The following is a 20,109-nucleotide window of genomic DNA, read 5'->3' on the forward strand; positions in this document are numbered from 1 at the left end:
CATATATAAGCACTCTAATCGACGTCGATAGCGATGAAATCTTCCAATCGTTGGTTAAGGTGCTTGAGAAAGATAATTTCAACTCTGTGATGCTATACATAACAAAAATTGACAATGGCCTAAATTCATCTTATTCTTCAATTCTGCCCACAAACAATGTCATACCTTCTACTTCCTTTTCACCTCGAAATCCCTCTCATAACCTGCCCATACGTTTGACTTCTGTACCACCGATTCCCTCTCAAAATCCCTCTCATAATGCATGCATACCTCCTACTTCCGTTCCACCGATTCGACACCTAAGATATCCATCGGAACGAGTAACTGTCACTCCCGACTCTCGTTTTGAAGTAGACTTAGAAAGAGAATATGAAACAGAATTGGGTAATACAAGCATAGGAGGTGACTCGGCACAATTTAGTTCAAGGTATGTCTTGTACAATTTTATTTATATTGAAGTACTCAATCTACTATCCTAATTTTATATTGTTGAACTGTGTAGGGTACGAGTTGGCCAAAATGAAAACTTCTCGGACGATATGTATGAGAACCCTACCTCCGAAGATATCATTGTTCCCGGGAATGATGCAGATGTGCCGTTGGAGCATATTAACGTTTTGGAGGATGATTTTCATGTCTTCGGTTGTGATTTCGAAGAATTTAGAACTGAAGATGACAATGATGATGATCCTGCAGAGGATGATGATGAGGATGATGACGAGGCTGAGACTGAGGTTCAGGATGAGGAGGGTGATGAGGCCGCCCATGATCCTGAAGTGGCTCCCCCTACCGCCAATGGTTGGCCATTTCTACCTGCTGGCACAAGTCGGCCACTGGAAGTAGACGACATGTATGTTGGGGCTGATGAGGTAGATGCAGATAATCTTCAGTTCGATGAGTTAACTGTTGGGGCTATGTATCCAAATATGAAGCAGTTCAAGAATGCCGTTAAGGAGTATGCAATTCGGCAGCGATTCATGTTCAAGAAGTCACGGTCAACTCCCAAGAAGTATGCCGTTGTATGCAAGGAACCAGGTTGCAAGTGGCGTATATTAGGCATTAGCCGTATGACTTATGTGTTAGTGAAGAAGTTTGTGAGCGACCATACGTGTACATCTCACTTAAAGGGCAATGATAATCATCTGGCTACATCCCCATGGGTTGCCGAGACATGCTTACCCCTATTTGACCGTCCAGAAGATGTGGGGACAAGGATCATAAGACAGTACATGAAGTCGCACTGGGGTATAACCATGACCTACCGTAGAGCACACCTTGCGATGAACATCATCCTTGAAATAAAGTGTGGAAATGTGGAGGACTCGTACCGCTTGCTCCCTGCACTGATAGTTGAGATGATGAGAACAAACCCGGGCACCTACATGCGTGTTTTTCGAGCGAGAGATCTACGTCCAGGGGGAGATGATAAATTTGCTCGCTTATTCTGGGCATTTGGTCCCAGCATACGTTCTTTCCAACGAACACTCAGATCGATAGTTTTGGTCGATGGAACGCATCTACGTGGAAAGTATCTTGGAATCTTACTGATCGCAGTTGGGGTAGACGGGAACAACGGCTTAGTTCCATTAGCTTTTGGTGTTGTCGAGACTGAGAACGAAGATAGCTGGTGCTGGTTCCTCTATTTGGTGAAGCGGCACGTATTGCCTGAGGGGATAGGCGCATTGACCCTGTGCTCCGATCGACAAAAGGGGTTGATGCAAGCAGTGCCTAAAGTAATGCCTATTGCAAACCATAGCTACTGCATGCGTCACCTCGCCGCCAATCTGTACACCGACTTCAAAGACCCTTTACTTAAGAAATTGTTCTGGAGAGCTGCTAGGGCTTTGAGAGAGAGTGTTTTCAGAGACACAATGGAAAAAATTAAGGCGAGGAATGGAAATGCACACAACTGGATAGCCGCTATTCCGAAGGAAAACTGGGCTAGTTTCTACTTCAAGGGGGAAAGATATGATGTGTTGACCACCAATAGATCGGAGTGTTACAATGCAGTGCTAAAGGATGCCAGAAAATTGCCGATTGCAGCTGCGGTGGAGCTGACTCGTTTTAAGAGCTCCGAATACATACAGAAACGTCAAGCGATGGGCCTTCAATGGGAAACAAAGTGCACGCATTATGCAGAAAAACATTTGGGACTGGCCAGGGAACAGGGTCGCGGATATACTGCTTATCGAGTAGGTGTGCACGAATTTGAAGTAAGGTCCCGTGATCATCATGATGTCGTAAACTTGCTGCAACAAACCTGTACATGTCGTGAGTTCCAAACGCTTGGCCTTCCGTGCGGACATGCCATGGCAGCCATTGCCATCACAGATTTTGATGAGTACGATTATTGCCATAAATGGTTTCGTATAGAGATGTATCGGGAAACGTACTGTGAGGTGCTTCACCCTACAGTAGATCGCACTCAATGGGAACTGCCTCCAGAACCTCTGCAGACTGTATTACCTCCAATAGCGAAAAGACCACCTGGACGGCCGCGAACGAGAAGATCTGACCGCGAATTGCAGAGTGGAGTGCATCGCAAATGTACGATCTGTGGAAAACTAGGCCACAACAAAAGGACTTGCAGAGAACCTCCCATGGAGAGACAACTCCCTGATGAATCTTCCATTGGACCCTCTGCCCCCGTTTTCAATAGGTACATGATACGTAATATATTGAGGTCAATAAGTAGTATAGAACATCCCCGATTCCATACTTATTCGGTGTGGTGGTGGTGTTGTAGGTCGGGTGTACCTTGTGCAGCTCCTTTTTTCACGTAATTATTCCGCGGAGAATGCATTGGAGGCTCCAGTTGGATGAAGGAGGAGAAGTGGATTAATTGAAAGTGTGCACAGTAATTAGTTGCTGTATATAATAATTTTTTGAGGGAAACCCTTTTTTGGTATACTGTAATTAGTGGTGTGCATAGTTGAAGGCTGGCAAGTTTTCTGAGGAGAACCCAATTTTTTGAAGGTGGAATACTCTATTTTTTGTTATACTGTAATTAATGGTATACTGTAATTAGTGGTGTGCATAGCTGAAGGCTGCCCAGTTTTATGAGGGAAACCCAATTTTCTGAAGGTGGAATACTCTATTTTATGTTATATTGTAATTAATGGTATACTGTAATTAGTGGTGTGCATAGTTGAAGGCTGCCCAGTTTTATGAGGGAAACCCAATTTTTTGAAGGTGGAATACTGTATTCTTTGTTATACTGTAATTAATGGTATACTGTAATTACTGGTATACTGTAATTTTTGGAGGGAAACCCTGTTTTCTTAAGGTGGAATGGGTTATCATAGTTGAAGGCTGCCCAGTTTCCTGAAGCTCGAATGAGTTCTACCTTGCAAGCATTGTTAAAATAAGCTTTGCCCTGCTGGTAAGAAAATTCAAGAACTGGAAAATTAAATTGGTTGTATATATATATATATATATGACCTTTTTGTTCATTTTGCAAAAAGTTTGTCATTTTGCAAAAAAGTTTGCAAAAAGCTTTTCCCTGCTGGTAAGAAAGGGCGAAATAAAGTTTGTCATTTTGCAACCTTTATTTATTGACCTTTTTGTTCGTTTCATGGGCATTGATGTCCCAAAAAAATGGAGCATAGAGCTTTACTCCCCCTTAATATATGCATATTATTATGACTTGGGAGCTCAAATATTCTCCCTCTTTTGTCATCACCAAAAAAGGTGGAACAAAAGGAAAGAGAGTAGGTGTGAGCCAATGAAAGTGCATACAACCACTCAAAGGACATAGCATCCACGACACATCATAACAGTGACAGAATTATATAAAACGGAATACATCCCAAAAAGATCCAACTGACTATCCAAGCAACTACCTAAATATGATCCATACAACCAACTGATAATCCAAACACTATAGAAACATATAGATAAGGCTAATATATAAAAAAAATCTGAACAAGACAGGATCCATCATCAGAGAACTAGAGCCATCTACTGCTCCGAAGGAGGCGGTGGGTGATGAGAAGAACTGCCCGGCGCCTGGCCCCACTGACCACTGGAGATGTAGCGATAATAGGCGGCCCACTGGTCATCAAAGTGGGAAGTCATGGTGTGGAAGCGAGTCGAAATCGCAGAGTCGACATGGGTAGACAACTGCTGAAACTGAGAGGCCATGGATCGCTCAATGGCCTCCTGCATGTGAGCCAAATCCTGGCGAGTGCAGAACTGAGATGTATCTTCTGAAGGCTGAGGTGCCGGTGCAGGCTGGTCCTCTGCTTCGTAGCCTCCTCCATCGTGAACATCGATGTCAATCGCTGCTTCATTAAGAGCCATGCGGTTAAAGGTCGGAACATCAAACGGGGCAGTAGGAGTCATGGTCATCTCTCCATCCAAGGTGATGCCGAAGTGCCGGAAGACACGGGTGAGAATCATGCCATATGGCAAGGAAGATCGGTAGCGTTCAGGGGTTTGAAACATGAAGCGAAACATGATATATGGCAGACAAAGCTGGCGGCCCTCTAGGATGCTGTAGATAATATATGCCTCTAAGGGTCTTACGGCTTCACGCATCCCCCCACGAGGTATGAAGATGTGGTACATGAAGTTATGGAGCACGCGCGCAACCGGAATGAGGTCGGCAGATTGTACGGGCATATTAGGGTGGTAGCGCCGTGTTATCCGCCCATAGACAGTGTCATGATCAATATCATCAAGTTCATGCGTCCCATCGTCCGGCCAAAAATAGTGTAAGAGGCCCTCATGGCTAATCCCAAATATTGTGGCAAAAGTCTGATAGGTGAGTTTGATGACAGTTTTCTTGACCTTAGATTCGATTTTGAAGAAGGAAGGGGAAATGGTGAAATTGGCATAGAAGAGACGCACCAATCGAGGGTAAACGGGTTCGTTAATGTGAAGGATGGGTGTCCAATGAAGAGCATCAAATTTGGCCTTTAAATCAAAATTTTCAAGGACAGGGGGATCAATGTACCTACCGGTCAGGACTCGCCTAGTGCCGACGTCGTCCCAAAGTTTCTTCGCCTTATCCCCAGTGAAATAGGACTTGGCCACAACCTCGGCAGCCACAGCCTTGGCCTTGGACTTCTTCCGTGAAGGCCCTTCTTCGTCGGGAACTTCTTCACGAACGTATTCGGGGTCTTCAACTTGGGAGGAGCCTCCGATGTTGAGATTTTTGGTTTTAGGAGGCATGGTGAGAGGAAATATGGGTGGAGAGAAAAGTGATATGTAAAGAAGAAGAGAAATAGCCCTAAAATGGAGGCCAAAAAGAGAAATAGATAAGGGAAGAAAGAAAAAACGAAAAAGGGTGAAATGCTAGGGTTTTAGGAAGAAGAGAGGGATTTGGAAGGGAGAAGAGGGTTTTGGAGGAAGATGTAGGGAGAAAATGACGGAACGAAAGAAAAAGTGGACTTAGGGTTTCAAGAGAAGTGGTTTAGGTATAGGGAAAGAAGAGAAGAAAAGTAAAGTAAAAAAAAGGAACCGGGTCCAGGGTTATGAAGCTCCTGGGCCGATTCTTGGAGTTCTGAGACACTGTGTCGGAGTTCCGAGAACAAAAGGAAAAAATTTTTTTTTCAATTGCCCGAATCTCGGAGTCCTGCGAATTACTCTCGGAGCTCCGAGAATTTACGGTTTTTTGTATATGCTACTGGAACGAATCTCGGAGCTCCGAGAATATACAGGTTTTTTGGATATGCTTCTGGAAGGAATCTCGGAGTTCCGAGAAATGTTCTCGGAGCTCCGAGAATATACATGTTTTTTGGATATGCTACTGGAACGAATCTCGGAGTTCCGAGAAAATTTCTCGGAGCTCCGACAATAGACGGGTTTTTTCATATTATACTGGACCGAATCTCGGAGTTCCGAGAAAATATCTCGGAGCTCCGAGAAGACCGTCGCGGAAATCTCGGAGTTCCGAGACATTGTCTCGGAATTCCGAGAATCGTTGGAGGTTCCACTTTAGGATCTGATAACCCATTTATTTTATATTTTTATTTTGTATGAATTGTCTTTTGCTACACAAACTATTGAAATTGTGGCCCATCAAATGGACGTTATGGATCATCCTATGGTGTGGGGTGGAAAGTCCATTTGGAAAGAAGAGGGTGGCTGTTGTAAGAAATTAAGTGTGGAATTTATGAACAACTTTGAGGAAGAATTTTTTTCTTCCAAACAGTTCAACCAACCAAACAAAACCGGAAAAGCACAAAAAACAGGGGTCCCATTGCCAACTATGACGATGAAAATATAAAGTAGAGAGAATAACCACAATTACAAATAAATCATATTTCCATCCAATAGAAATATAAATTCCCCCAAAACTTTATGAACAAATATTTGATGATTTTCAAAGACCTTTACCATATTTCGCAATGAACCCAATGCCACAACCACCATCACTTCACAGAACTTGATTTTTCATTACAAATACATAGTTGTCAGTATGCTGAGATACAAACAAACCCTCCCTCTGTGTCTCTACACCCTGCTTTCTATCCTACACATATGCGCCCAACAATTACAAATAAATTTAGCCCATTTTATCCCATTTTGCTTACAAATACACAGAAAACTTCACTGGAAAGACCATCAATGTCCACCATGTTTACAACATCCATCAGAACTTGAAGAGAGGTTCTTCATTTTTCAGTCATATATCCCCCTTAAGGAAATCACCACAGTCCCCAAACTCTCCGCGCAAGAATCTTTCGCACAGCTGCAGCCGATAAGCGGGAATGTCAAACTTGCTGAAAGTAAATGGATCATTTGCATACAGATGGTCGATCGCTTTAAGCACGAACAAACCACAGTCGAACCTGCATAACAACAGTTGTATTGAGCGAATCAAAATCATAGCCTAGAAAAATAAACATTTAAATATACTAATATACTGACCCATTGGCCTGTTGTGGGAAATTTTCCATCTGCGCATATTGAAAGTGGTCTATATCACAGCCCCTTTCCTTTAAGTACTCCTTCAACAACACAACCTGCAAGTGGTTAACATTGACAGGTTTAGGAAACATAAGTGTTATACGTATAGATTTATAAGTAGGAAAACATTAAAGATGCTAACCCACTTACGGTCAATCCTGCTCTTTCCTGGAACTCCATTCCTTTACAGGAATTGCATTCGTGGAAGATTTTGTTGACCATATCGACAATGAGGAGAACCCAATGGTTGTCCTCACATAATGGTAATAGTACCATTTTTACTGCTTCGAGGTGGTGGTTTATAAGTCTACTGTGCAGAGCGTCTTTCGCTGTCCTCCACTTTTCTACCCTCTGGACCTCAGTGACTTCGGTCCCTACTGCAGTAAGAGTTCCCTATAAAAAAAGGAATTCAATGGGATACTACAGATAAAATCTTATGTAAACCTCAATGTGGGATGATAGAAATAACACTTACATGTACCACCGATGGAACGAAGACAATTCCCCCCATTGTAGGATCTGCTAACCCATCGTCGTTGGAGGACTGCACGTGCTTCCCATATATATCGACAATCTTCAAGGAAGAGAAGTAAATGTCAAATGTACATTATTCCCTACAGTAATGTAGAAATTAATGATAAAAAATGACACTTACAGTGCCAGTCAGGTATTGTCTGACATTCCAAAGATGTTGTAGGTCTTCAGCTATTAGGTGTACATCATCCGTTTCCATGAGGATATCACTGCAAAATTGTATTAAATTGATAGTTAATAATTTTCAATTCTGATCAACTTAAATCATGGTATAATATAATTCACATCTACTTGTCTTTTATCATGCTTTAGAAGTCTCTCTATCAGAGCTGTTCTCCTTCCCTTACGCATCTTCCCGTCATCCCCTTTCTTCTTGGGCGGTGGTTTAGGTATGTTGGGGTCCTCCCCCTGTTTCTTCCCTTCCTTCTGCCTCCTCTTTCGGGTCTTCCCTGAATAGTAGGGGCTTTTTCTGGCTCTCCCAGGTTTCCTACTCCTTCCATCCATCTTCACACCCCTCACAATGCTCCCTAATTCGGAATCCACCATCTCATCCCTTACACCACTCACTTTCAACTCAACTTCAGTAGATGGTGCCTCTTCCTTGGTCACCTCCATTTCGAACAATCGTTGTAAAGGGTTAAGGATCACCCCGTCTGTGGTGCCGAATATTTCTTCATGTGACTTGGGGTTCTGAGCCGATACATCTATTAGGGTGGCGGCTGCATCCATGTCACATCCAAGGTCAGCTAAATCCGTCCAATCCTCGCACAGCTGCGAAGATAATCGTGCACCTTAAGATGCATTTTCGCCCTTCCTCTCCTCCTCAACCCCCTCCACCTCAACCCCCTCCATTCTTCCCCCAATCTCTTCATTTGTTCTCCGCATACCCTCCCATCCTTTTTTCAAATCCTCCTCTTTCTTTCTGACATCTTCCTCTCTTTTTCCAACATCTTCCTCTCTTTTTTTTATTTCTTCCCATGCTGCTCTAATCATCTGCCACTGTCTATCAATTACATCTCCCTCTCTCGCCAAAAATTTTATATGCTTCGACTCATCTTCACTACTTCCTTTCTCCATTTCACTTTCTACTCCCAAAACTATCCCCTCGGATTCCAACTGTTCCTTATCGACTTCCATTGTCTCATCAACATCCTAATGTTTAAACATGACAGTCAATGATCAAATTTAAAAAATCAATAAGTAAAATAAAATAACGTACGCAACATAGTCCTGCTCGACTGCATTACCTCATCCTGTAGGTACTGTGACTTCTCTAACAGAGATACTTTCAATGTCACCACCACCTGAATTTTTGGAAAACATAGTCAGTTATCAAGATACTAGTATTGATATATACGTTAACAATTTTTTCATATCTCACCTCCGATTTATTTATCTGCTTCTGCTCCACTAATCGATATGTCTTTGATTCGTTTGCTTTCCAGTCCCATTTAAGGACACGTGGACGAGCAGTTGGATTGGTGGGAATCCAAAATGTGGTATGCTCGTATAACCATACCTGCATACATATGAAACACCATGTTAATCAAACTATAAACAGCACGGTTAGAATATTAAATGTCATGAGTCCAAATTACCTGAATTACCAACGAGCAGCCACCAAGGTACCTGCCACCCTTGCTGACTCTGTCTAGGTAATCTACGAGCCAGTCATACACTGCCATCGCCTAGTTATAGTTGCCAATGTTTCCTATGTCGTCGATGTAGGGCCAGAAGAGCTCGTCAGCTCGATGTGCGCTTTTTGTGAAAAGGACAGAGGCAAAAAGATGCAGGAGAACATATTTCACTGTCTTCTCTATCGAAACTTTATTACGTTCTCTAACTAATGCTGTAATTTCATTCTCAATAACCGATGGCTTGACGTTGGCCTCTGGAAATGGCCAGCCAGGCACTTTAGGTTGCGGTTTTGTCCTGTCGAATGACAGAACCCTCACCACGTCCATTCGCTCTCCACTAAGTGGCAGTCCTAATGCCAATGCCACATCTCTTGGAAGGAAGGGGACATTTATACTCCCTAACGTGAACGTGTTAGTGCCGGGAGTCCACTTATCGTGGATAGCTGTTATGAGAGGCTTGTGCATGATAATGTCCTCCATGCCAAACAGATGTCGGAAATGAGTCTTTTCTATGGCATGAAAATGGACTGGCTTGAACTTTATCCTGTCCATTGCCGATTTGAAAGAAGCTGGTGAACATCGTGCTGGGACGTATGGAGCCTGCAAAACAAATTACATCGCCAAAATATATGTGGTAAATGAATTAACTTACTATGATTGATACAATTAACAACATACACACTTACATCTGTTCCTCTCTTCTTCACAGCTGCAGTTTTCGTCTCCTCTCCTTCTAAACTCCTTTCTGTCCTTCTTGGAGGCTTTGTTACTTTCACTCTATCACTTTTTTGCATCACCATCTTTCAAGGCTTTGAATGGCTCCTGGCCGGATAAAAACTGTATAACAATGAACAACCAAATCAAAATCACCGAGATCAATTCATAACCCAAAAACTCAGTTATATTGACAATCATTAAAAATCTCGTCCTCATCATCTCTAAAATAAATTACCAAGAAAATCAATAAAATCCAACCCATAGCATAAACTCATATTCCCAATCAGTACTATTATGAAGAAAAGCTACCAAGCAAACCAACAATTATTACAATTCTCATACTTACCTGAAAATATGTATCATGTCTGTAACCTCTAAGGTCTGGCTTCTTAGATATGAAGCAAAGCAAACAAGAAATAAAAGAGCTAACCAATAAGTGCAACGATCAGTGTTCTATATGAATTTTCTGAAAGCACAACAACAAGGACAAACCCCCAAAACAGATTAGGAGGTCTGTTAAAATTCTCATCCACATGGGCATCAGGCGAGTATTAGCTCACATGCATTTAAAAAAAAAGTTATAGCATCAGACCTTTTGAGAAACAAAGCAGATAAGCACTAGGTATTGGAATTCAATGACCACCATTGGACCAATAATTTAATAAATGAAATCGAAGATAAAACAAGTGAACCATGACTGCTTCAACAATGAACATGGGTCTCCACATGGTATTAAAGAAGGCCCAGCAACTATAATTTGTGCCCTCTACATGGTATTGAAGAAGGTGTTTTTGAAAACCCATTTCTCCACTCCACCTATTGTAAAAATAAAAGCCTAGCATAAACAAATAGCAGACGACCATTTGCATTTATTTTACTCCGTAGGTGGAAATGCGGTAACTGATATGTACATGAAATGAAATCGCATTTCTCCATTCCAAAAATTAACGTAAAAAATAAAACCTAGCATAAATGCAGAAGAAGGTCCTGAAGTTCAAAGTCAACTCTATTTCAGCTACAAAAAAGGGGTTATTAGTACGTAAGGGGGGCTTCTCAAGGGCAATAGAGGGGAGCTATGCATGGTATTAGAGAAGGGATTATGGGCCCTCAAATGGGGTAGAAGAAGTACCCTCGGAGGGTCCATCAAATCCAGAAGATGGTCCTGAAGTTGAAAGTCATGGGTTTTCAGCTACAAAAAAGGGGTTATTAGTACGTAAGGGGGGCTTCTCAAGGGCAATAGAGGGGACCTATGGATGGTATTAGAGAAGGGATTATGGGCACTCAAATGGGGTAGGAGAAGTACCCTCGGAGGGTCCATCAAATCCAGAAGAAGGTCCTCAAGATGAAAGGCATGGGTTTTCAGCTACAAAGAAGGGGTTATTAGTACCTAAAGGGCGCTTCTCAAGGGCAACCGAGGGGAGCTATGCATGGTATTAGAGAAGGGATTATGGGCACTCAAATGGGGTAGAAGAAGTACCCTTGGAGGGTCCATCAAATCCAGAAGAAAGTCCTCAAGTTGAAAGTCATGGGTTTTCAGCTACAAAAAAGGGGTTATTAGTACCTAAGGGGGGCTTCTAAAGGGCAATAGAGGGGAGCTATGCATGGTATTAGAGAAGGGATTATGGGCCCTCAAATGGGGTAGAAGAAGTACCCTTGGAGGGTCCATCAAATCCAGAAGATGGTCCTGAAGTTGAAAGTCATGGGTTTTCAGCAACAAAAAAGGGGTTATTAGTACGTAAGGGGGGCTTCTCAAAGGCAATAGAGGGGACCTATGGATGGTATTAGAGAAGGGATTATGGGCACTCAAATGGGGTAAGAGAAGTACCCTCGGAGGGTCCATCAAATCCAGAAGAAGGTCCTCAAGGTGAAAGGCATGGGTTTTCAGCTACAAAGAAGGGGTTATTAGTACCTAAGGGGGGCTTCTCAAGGGCAACCGAGGGGAGCTATGCATGGTATTAGAGAAGGGATTATGGGCACTCAAATGGGGTAGAAGAAGTACCCTTGGAGGGTCCATCAAATCCAGAAGAAAGTCCTCAAGTTGAAAGTCATGGGTTTTCAGCTACAAAAAAGGGGTTATTAGTACCTAAGGGGGGCTTCTCAAGGGCAATAGAGGGGAGCTATGGATGGTATTAGAGAAGGGATTATGGGCCCTCAAATGGGATAGAAGAAGTACCCTTGGAGGGTCCATCAAATCCAGAAGATGGTCCTGAAGTTGAAAGTCATGGGTTTTCAGCTACAAAAAAGGGGTTATTAGTACGTAAGGGGGGCTTCTCAAGGGCAATAGAGGGGACCTATGGATGGTATTAGAGAAGGGATTATGGGCACTCAAATGGGGTAGGAGAAGTACCCTCGGAGGGTCCATCAAATCCAAAAGAAGGTCCTCCAGGTGAAAGGCATGGGTTTTCAGCTACAAAAAAGGGGTTATTAGTACGTAAGGGGGGCTTCTCAAGGGCAATAGAGGGGACCTATGGATGGTATTAGAGAAGGGATTATGGGCACTCAAATGGGGTAGGAGAAGTACCCTCGGAGGGTCCATCAAATCCAGAAGAAGGTCCTCAAGGTGAAAGGCATGGGTTTTCAGCTACAAAGAAGGGGTTATTAGTACCTAAGGGGGGCTTCTCAAGGGCAACCGAGGGGAGCTATGCATGGTATTAGAGAAGGGATTATGGGCACTCAAATGGGGTAGAAGAAGTACCCTTGGAGGGTCCATCAAATCCAGAAGAAAGTCCTCAAGTTGAAAGTCATGGGTTTTCAGCTACAAAAAAGGGGTTATTAGTACCTAAGGGGGGCTTCTCAAGGGCAATAGAGGGGAGCTATGCATGGTATTAGAGTAGGGATAATGGGCCCTCAAATGAGGTAGAAGAAGTACCCTTGGAGGGTCCATCAAATCCAGAAGATGGTCCTGAAGTTGAAAGTCATGGGTTTTCAGCTACAAAGAAGGGGTTATTAGTACCTAAGGGGGGCTTCTCAAGGGCAACAGAGGGGACCTATGGATGGTATTAGAGAAGGGATTATGGGCCCTCAAATGGGGTAGAAGAAGTACCCTCGGAGGGTCCATCAAATCCAGAAGAAGGTCCTCAAGTTCAAAGGCATGGGATTTCAGCTACAAAGAAGGGGTTATTAGTACCTAAGGGGGGCTTCTCAAGGCCAATAGAGGGGACCTATGGATGGTATTAGAGAAGGGATTATGGGCCCTCAAATGGGGTAGGAGAAGTACCCTTGGAGGGTGCAACAAATCCAGAAGAAGGTCCTCAAGGTGAAAGGCATGGGTTTTCAGCTACAAAGAAGGGGTTATTAGTACCTAAGGGGGGCTTCTCAAGGCCAATAGAGGGGACCTATGGATGGTATTAGAGAAGGGATTATGGGCCCTCAAATGGGGTAGGAGAAGTACCCTTGGAGGGTGCAGCAAATCCAAAGATGGTGCTCAAGTTGAAAGGCATGGGTTTTCAACTACAAAGAAGGGGTTATTAGTACCTAAGGGGGGCTTCTCAAGGGCAACAGAGGGGACCTATGGATGGTATTAGAGAAGGGATTATGGGCCCTCAAATGGGGTAGAATAAGTACCCTTGGAGGGTCCATCAAATCCAGAAGATGGTCCTGAAGTTGAAAGTCATGGGTTTTCAGCTACAAAGAAGGGGTTATTAGTACCTAAGGGGGGCTTCTCAAGGGCAACAGAGGGGACCTATGGATGGTATTAGAGAAGGGATTATGGGCCCTCAAATGGGGTAGAAGAAGTACCCTCGTAGGGTCCATCAAATCCAGAAGAAGGTCCTCAAGTTCAAAGGCATGGGATTTCAGCTACAAAGAAGGGGTTATTAGTACCTAAGGAGGGCTTCTCAAGGCCAATATAGGGGACCTATGGATGGTATTAGAGAAGGGATTATGGGCCCTCAAATGGGGTAGAAGAAGTACCCTCGGAGGGTCGATCAAATCCAGAAGATGGTCCTGAAGTTCAAAGTCATGGCTTTTCAGCTACAAAAAAGGGGTTACTAGTACCTAAGGGGGGCTTCTCAAGGTCAATAGAGGGGACCTATGGATGGTATTAGAGAAGGGATTATGGGCCCTCAAATGGGGTACGAGAAGTACCCTTGGAGGGTGCAGCAAATCCAAAGATGGTGCTCAAGTTGAAAGGCATGGGTTTTCAGTTACAAAGAAGGGGCTATTAGTACCTAAGGGGGGCTTCTCAAGGGCAACCGAGGGGAGCTATGCATGGTATTAGAGAAGGGATTATGGGCACTCAAATGGGGTAGAAGAAGTACCCTTGGAGGGTCCATCAAATCCAGAAGAAAGTCGTGAAGTTAAAAGTCATGGGTTTTCAGCTACAAAAATGGGGGTTATTAGTACCTAAGGGGGGCTTCTCAAGGGCAATAGAGGGGAGCTATGCATGGTATTAGAGAAGGGATTATGGGCCCTCAAATGGGGTAGAAGAAGTACCCTTGGAGGGTCCATCAAATCCAGAAGATGGTCGTCAAGTTGAAAGTCATGGGTTTTCAGCTACAAAAAAGGGGTTAATAGTACCTAGAAGAAGTCCCCATAGAGGGGCCATCAACTGCCCAACATGGTCCCCAAGTTCACAGAAAAGGGTTTCCAGCTACTAGTACCAAAAGAGGGTTTTCAAGGCCAATATAGGGGAGCTCTACATGGTTTTCAAGAAGGTGTTTTTGAAATCCCATTTCTCCACTCCACAAATTGTAAAATTAAAAGCCTAGCATTAACATATGTACATGAAACGAAATTGCATTTCTCCATTCCACAAATTAACGTCAAAAATTAAACCCTAGTATCAACAAATACCGTAGCATGCAACTCTATTTTACTCTGTAGGTGGATACGCATATATGAAATGAAATCCCATCTCTCCATTTCACAAATTAATGTACAAAATAAAACCCTACAATAAATAAACAGCAGAACGTTTCTCCATTTCACAAATTATTGTAAAACATAAAACCCTAGCAGCAACAAACAACATTTAAAAGCATTTACAACTATTTTACTCTGTAGGAGGAAATGCAGTAACTGACATGTATATGAACTGAAAAAAATAAAAAACATATAGCATGAAAAAGGGTTTCCCCCCCCTTTTGCATCTCTCTCAACCTGATTTTCCTCTTCAAAAATAAATAAAAATGAGATTGAATAAAGGAAGGGAAGGAAACGACGTACCAGGTAGGGTTTCGTTCAAATGCGAGGTTTGATACGTACTTCACCTTGGTCGAGAGGAGAGAAGAGGGAAGAGAGAAGAGGGAAAACGTAAATGTTTTATTTTTTAATTTTTCTAAGTCATTTCACTGTTTCTGCCAGAGGGGCATTTTCGTCCCACGAAATTTCGAAAACCAAATTTTGACCCCCTTCTGTCATTTCCAACAAACACTTGACCCCTCTGATATTATGTCTTTTATTAGTCCCCCCTGTGTCAAATTTCCTTCATTTTATACAGCTTTTTTTTTTGTGCAAAAGAATAGTTATAAATGCTAGATGGGGCTGTCATGGGAAGAAAGAGGGGTCGAGTATGTCATTTCCCTTCGAAAGAGGGTTTGGGTGAAAAATGGGATACCCCATCTTCGTTGAAATAGCATAGAAGGGGGATGCATCATCAAAGCAAGAGGATGCCCTTACCAAATTGTTATCTAGTTAAAAGGGAGAAAATATAATATATATCATCATTTTTATTCTCTCCTATTTGCTTCATTTCAGCCCTTAGTAGTGTAAAAATGTAGTTAAGATGCATTTGAGGGGTCTGTCCAAGACAAGAGAGTGGGCGGTGCAATTAGTAAAATAGCGGTGTGCTTAAATTAGCACACACCCTCACCTATAAATACCCATCGATTGGAGTTAAAGAAGGGGATTCTCGTTGAAACAGAGAGGAAAATTTCAGAGGAGAGTTCTTCTCATTTGGGTGAAAATTTCAGAGGGAGATCACCACCATTTTTTTTTCTTCTTCGGATTTTTCATTGCTCGAGCTCGACCACAAGCCATCTCCTCTGCAATCCTTTCCCATTTCTTTCTAAACCTTCCTCTATTAATTCTATTACCTTCACAGATCTTGATCTCCATGAAGATCTGACCTTGCGAACCCTATATTTGCCATTAGAAACCCTAGATCTAGCATATTTCTATCTTTCTCATCACTTCTAACTTGTAGATCCATATCAATTCTCTCTAGATCTGAGTTTCTTTTCCCATTTAGATTCAGAGATTTGTTCAAAAACCTAGTTTGCTTCTTCTAGATTTGATTATCTCTACTCTAAAGCGAGCCAATCCGAGCCGATTCTAGCGGGATATGATTATGTTTGCTCAGATTTGGTAAATTTCGATCTAGGACTGGAGGTTTTCAAAGCATCATTAGCTACTACGGTTACAAATTGATTTCCAATTCAGCACAATTAAAGAAGAAGAGGAGATCTGAGTTTTTTCTAAATCCAGAGAGAGAGAGAGTTCTCTTCTCCGGTGATCTCGCCGGTGCCGGCTTTTCCACTTCCAAATCATCTTTAACTTCTATCTTCCTTCATCTCTTCACTATTAAATCCAGAGAGACAGAGAGAGAGATTCGGCCGGTCATCTTCTCCGGCCGTGCTCCGGCCATGCTCCGGCCACGATCCGCTTGGAATCTGAGATCCATGGCCACGGCCTAGGTGTAAATTGCAGAGCAAAGAAGATCAAGAGAAGAGGATTCCTTCTAATCCGAGATCGAGAAAGAGTGAGAGAGGGAAAAAGGAATTCATCGGAAAGTTCATCTTCTCCGGCAAGTCATTGTCGGTATCCGGCCATTTCTCCGGCCAGCTGTATCTTTTCTTCTGTTTCTAATCTGTTTCATCATTATTGTTCATCTTTGCCCTATCAAAACCTTAGATCAGACCTTAACCCTAGTTTTTTTCCCCTTTCTATCTTATTCTTCTCCGGCAAGATTTTGCTAAAATCTGGCCATTTTGCCGGAGATTTGATCTTATATCGTTCAGATCTGGTCATCTCTTTCATTTCTTTGATTTCCAAAAACATCTATTACAGCAGCCATCACCAAGATCCCCTTTCTTGAAACCCTAATTGCAAGCCATTTTTTCCAATCATTTTTTTCCGGCCAACTCCGGTCAATTTTCCGGCCGATTCATCTATTCCGGTCATCCTCAACCTCGAACTCTAGGTCAAGCAATTTCCTTTTCAATTCAAGATCTACCTGTTAGAAACCCTATCGTCTGTTTTACATTTGAAATTTAACTGATTTCTTCAAGAGAAACTACAGATCTAAGCAAATTACAGTGTCGATTAGTTCGTTTGTGATTAGGATAAATAGATCGGGAAGAGGAATTAATGAAGAAGGAGGTCATCGCATCAAGATGGATTCTTAGAGGATAAACTTATGATTCCACGCTTATTTGCAGCAAGAAGGTTCATGCTCATGCTCTTCAGAGAAGCTTCCTTGACCACCCTTTGGTTTCCAATGTCCTCATCTCTCTATACATGGCATGTGGCCGCATTGCCGAAGCCGAGTTCGTCTTTCAAGAAATTCCAGAACCAGATCAGGTTTCATGGAATTCCCTCATTTCGGGGCTCTCGCAAAACGGTTTTTTCCAAAGTGCAGTTAAAAACTTTCAGAAAATGAGAGAATTGAATGTGAAAATAACTTCATTTGCCCTTTCTGCTGCCATATCATCCTGCTTCGAGGATGAGATCAACATGAAAAGAATTCGCGGGCTCGCGATTAAACTGGGTTTGGATTTGGATTGCTTCGCTGGTCCCGCACTGATTCGAATGTACTCTGAATTCAAGAACATGGGAGATGCGTTCAAAGTCTTTCAGATGCTCAATTTCAAAGATGTTGGCTGTTGGAACTCTTCGATCGAAGCATATAGCGAAAGTGAGGATGGAGAAAAGGGCTTGCGTGTTTTTGGGGCCTTCATGGAGTCAGGAATGAAAGCAGATGAAATCACCATGACTGCAATTATGGGCATCTGTACCAGTTTAGTCATGCTCCACTTTGGCAAGCAAGTGCACTCTCTAACTGCAAAAACTGGCCTAGATAGAAAAATTCAATTCGAAAATTCCATGATAGATATGTATGCAAAATGTGGGAGTTTAGAAGATAGGATTCAGATCTTTAGACAAATGAGAGAGAGGATTGTAGTTTCATGGACAACAAGGATGGGAGGACTGGCCCAACATGGAAAAGCAAATGAGGTTTTACAGTTGTTTGAAGAGATGAAGAGAGAAGGGGTGAAGCCTAACAAAGTCACATACACCTGTGTCCTATCTGCGTGTGGGCATTGTGGGCTTATGGATGTTGGGAGGAGCATGTTTGACTCGATGGAGATCGAACCCGAGGCCGACCATTTTATTTGCATGGTGCACCTCTTAGCAGGGGGAGAAAGATTTGTAGAAGCTGAGGATTTCATTTGTAGTTCTCCTGTAGAGAATAGAGAGTCAATGTGGCAGAGCTTTCTTGTTGCTTGTAGAAATTTGGGTGAATGGGAGAGAGGATTGGAGGTTGCAGGAAAGATCATGAGAGGGGGGTTCTGACAGAGCCGCTAACTTTGGTGCTCTTGTCAAATGTATTTGCAGCCTCAGGAAGATGGAAAGAGGTTGAAAAACTGAGCGAAGTGATGAAGAAAGCTTGGTTATGGTAATGGAGAAGAAGAATGACAGGATGTTGGATTTGCTTCAAGAGTGCTTTGGGGAAGGGCTGATAACCATTAACCAAATGGCGAAAGGGTTTGCTAGGGTTAGAGATGGGCTTTATGATTTGGCTCTTGATATTCCGAATGCAAAGGAGAAGTTCGTGTTCTATGAGGAGAATGCGAGGAAGAACGGGTGGTTGCTTCCATCCTTTTCATCTGCTACTGCCTAAATGCTGTCAACTGCTTCTTAAGCTCTAAGATTGGTTAGTATCCTTGCCCCATTTGTACTGTATTTTGTGTTTGTACACTTTAGAGGGCGATGAAGGCGTTAGCCCAAGCCCATCTTTTGGTGACCTGCTCGGTCCAAGAAATTCTCCCTTCTCCTATTTTTAGACTTGCTTAGTCTTTTATACACTCTTAAATCATAGCCTTTCCTTGCAGGGGCGATGAAGGTGATAGCCCAAGCCCTCTCCCTTCTCTTTCTTCCCTTAGACATTAATGGCCCTTTCCTTGCAAGGGGGCGATGAAGGCGATAGCCTAAGCCCATCCTTAGATGACCTGCTCGGTCTAAGTAATCTTCCCCTCACTTTTAGATATTCAATTCATTCAGAGAGACATGTTTTGTCTCATAAAAAAAGCTAACCCTCAAGGAGGCAAGCATTGCATCATTAGGGAATTAACCTAAGTCAGACCATAGGAGGTTATCTCTAGCCTCACAGGCTTTAATCCTTTTCAAGTTGAAGACCGACTTGGTCTATCAGTTACCCTCTCCCCTTTATCATTGCAGGGGCGATGATAAGGTTACTTGGAGCCCATCCCTGTGTTTAGGAGGCTTACTCAGTCTCACTAGCACTCTCCTCTATCCCATCTCCGTTGTTTAGGAGACTTACCTAGTCTCACTAGTGCTCTTCTTTATCTCATCTCTGTTGTTTAGGAGACATACCTTGTCTCGTATACCCCTCTCTTAGAGTCATTAGCTAGAGAGTCAGTCCTCTTGTTCCAGAGGTCAAATTCTATCATCATAGGGAGTTAGGATTCTGTCCACCCCTTTTTATCCAGTCGTGTGATTTTGTTCGACTCCTGTAAGGTATAGGATACAGTCCAACCCTTACAGAGTCGAGATTCTGCCTTTTCCCCCCCCGCAAAGTATAGGATTCTGTCCAACCATTTGCGGGATTTCAGGAGTCTGCCCTACTCCTTATGATGATAGGATTCTGTCCTCTCGTGTCAAAACCCAAAAACACTTAGAAATTCCAGGAAAAATCAAAAACATCAAAACATTTCAGAAACTTGAGTCTTTAGGAGTAGTTAGGAAATCTGTTCCGAACTACGTTGGCTTGATCCTCTTACACGAGGTACGTAGTGCAGCTTGTGGATCCACATCCCAAGTCCAGCCAAACCTTTGAAAACACAAAAACATTTCAAAACATTTCAAAAATACCAAAAATTCTTCAAATAAATGATTTCAAAGAAGATCTTCCTCTAGAGTTAGGAATCTTTATTAGATATTTGATTTGTCTTAGAGTTAGGAGTCCGTCCTGCTTTGTTGATGATTGGTGTGTGTCGTGTGAGTGTCCCTAGAGTTAGGAGGCCTCGAGTGTGATCAGTGAGACACTTAGTCAAGCTGATGGCTAGACTAGGATACACTAGTTAGCCTATTGTTTTCTTAGGACGCACAGCTTAGTTATACTTAA

At 42.8% G+C, this 20,109-nt stretch overlaps 2 protein-coding genes and 1 pseudogene across 2 annotated transcripts; 2 read left to right on the forward strand and 1 right to left on the reverse strand.

The window, feature by feature from the left end:
- The first annotated feature begins 539 nt into the window (after positions 1-539).
- On the forward strand, positions 540-2,783 carry LOC143888567 (uncharacterized). Its single transcript, XM_077393013.1, has 3 exons — positions 540-642; positions 697-1,733; positions 1,887-2,783. The coding sequence occupies exons 1-3, from the start codon at positions 540-542 to the stop codon at positions 2,781-2,783; spliced, it is 2,037 nt and encodes a 678-aa protein (XP_077249128.1).
- Positions 2,784-6,631: 3,848 nt separating this feature from the next.
- Positions 6,632-8,178, reverse strand: LOC143888568 (uncharacterized). The gene is made up of 6 exons (XM_077393014.1): positions 7,757-8,178; positions 7,571-7,658; positions 7,391-7,489; positions 7,066-7,308; positions 6,877-6,971; positions 6,632-6,797 (listed from the first exon to the last, which is right to left on the reverse strand). The coding sequence occupies exons 1-6, from the start codon at positions 8,176-8,178 to the stop codon at positions 6,632-6,634; spliced, it is 1,113 nt and encodes a 370-aa protein (XP_077249129.1).
- A 7,103-nt stretch (positions 8,179-15,281) lies between these two features.
- On the forward strand, positions 15,282-18,424 carry LOC143888569 (pentatricopeptide repeat-containing protein At2g33680-like; annotated as a pseudogene).
- Positions 18,425-20,109: the final 1,685 nt, after the last annotated feature.

Source organism: Tasmannia lanceolata, unplaced genomic scaffold, assembly GCF_043159265.1.
Source record: "Tasmannia lanceolata isolate RefF3 unplaced genomic scaffold, GAP_Taslan_0.1 ptg000012l, whole genome shotgun sequence".
Lineage (NCBI taxonomy): Eukaryota > Viridiplantae > Streptophyta > Magnoliopsida > Canellales > Winteraceae > Tasmannia > Tasmannia lanceolata.

Coding starts and splice junctions, on each gene's coding strand:
- LOC143888568 (XM_077393014.1), bottom strand. CDS start 8,178: ATGGATGCAGCCGCCACCCTAATAGATGTATCGGCTCAGAACCCCAAG. Junction 7,659..7,756: donor CTGATAGAGAGACTTCTAAA/GCATGATAAAAG, acceptor ACAATTTTGCAG/TGATATCCTCATGGAAACGG. Junction 6,798..6,876: donor TTCCCACAACAGGCCAATGG/GTCAGTATATTA, acceptor GTTGTTATGCAG/GTTCGACTGTGGTTTGTTCG.
- LOC143888567 (XM_077393013.1), top strand. CDS start 540: ATGTATGAGAACCCTACCTCCGAAGATATCATTGTTCCCGGGAATGAT. Junction 643..696: donor GGATGATTTTCATGTCTTCG/GTTGTGATTTCG, acceptor ATGATCCTGCAG/AGGATGATGATGAGGATGAT. Junction 1,734..1,886: donor TGATGCAAGCAGTGCCTAAA/GTAATGCCTATT, acceptor GAAAAAATTAAG/GCGAGGAATGGAAATGCACA.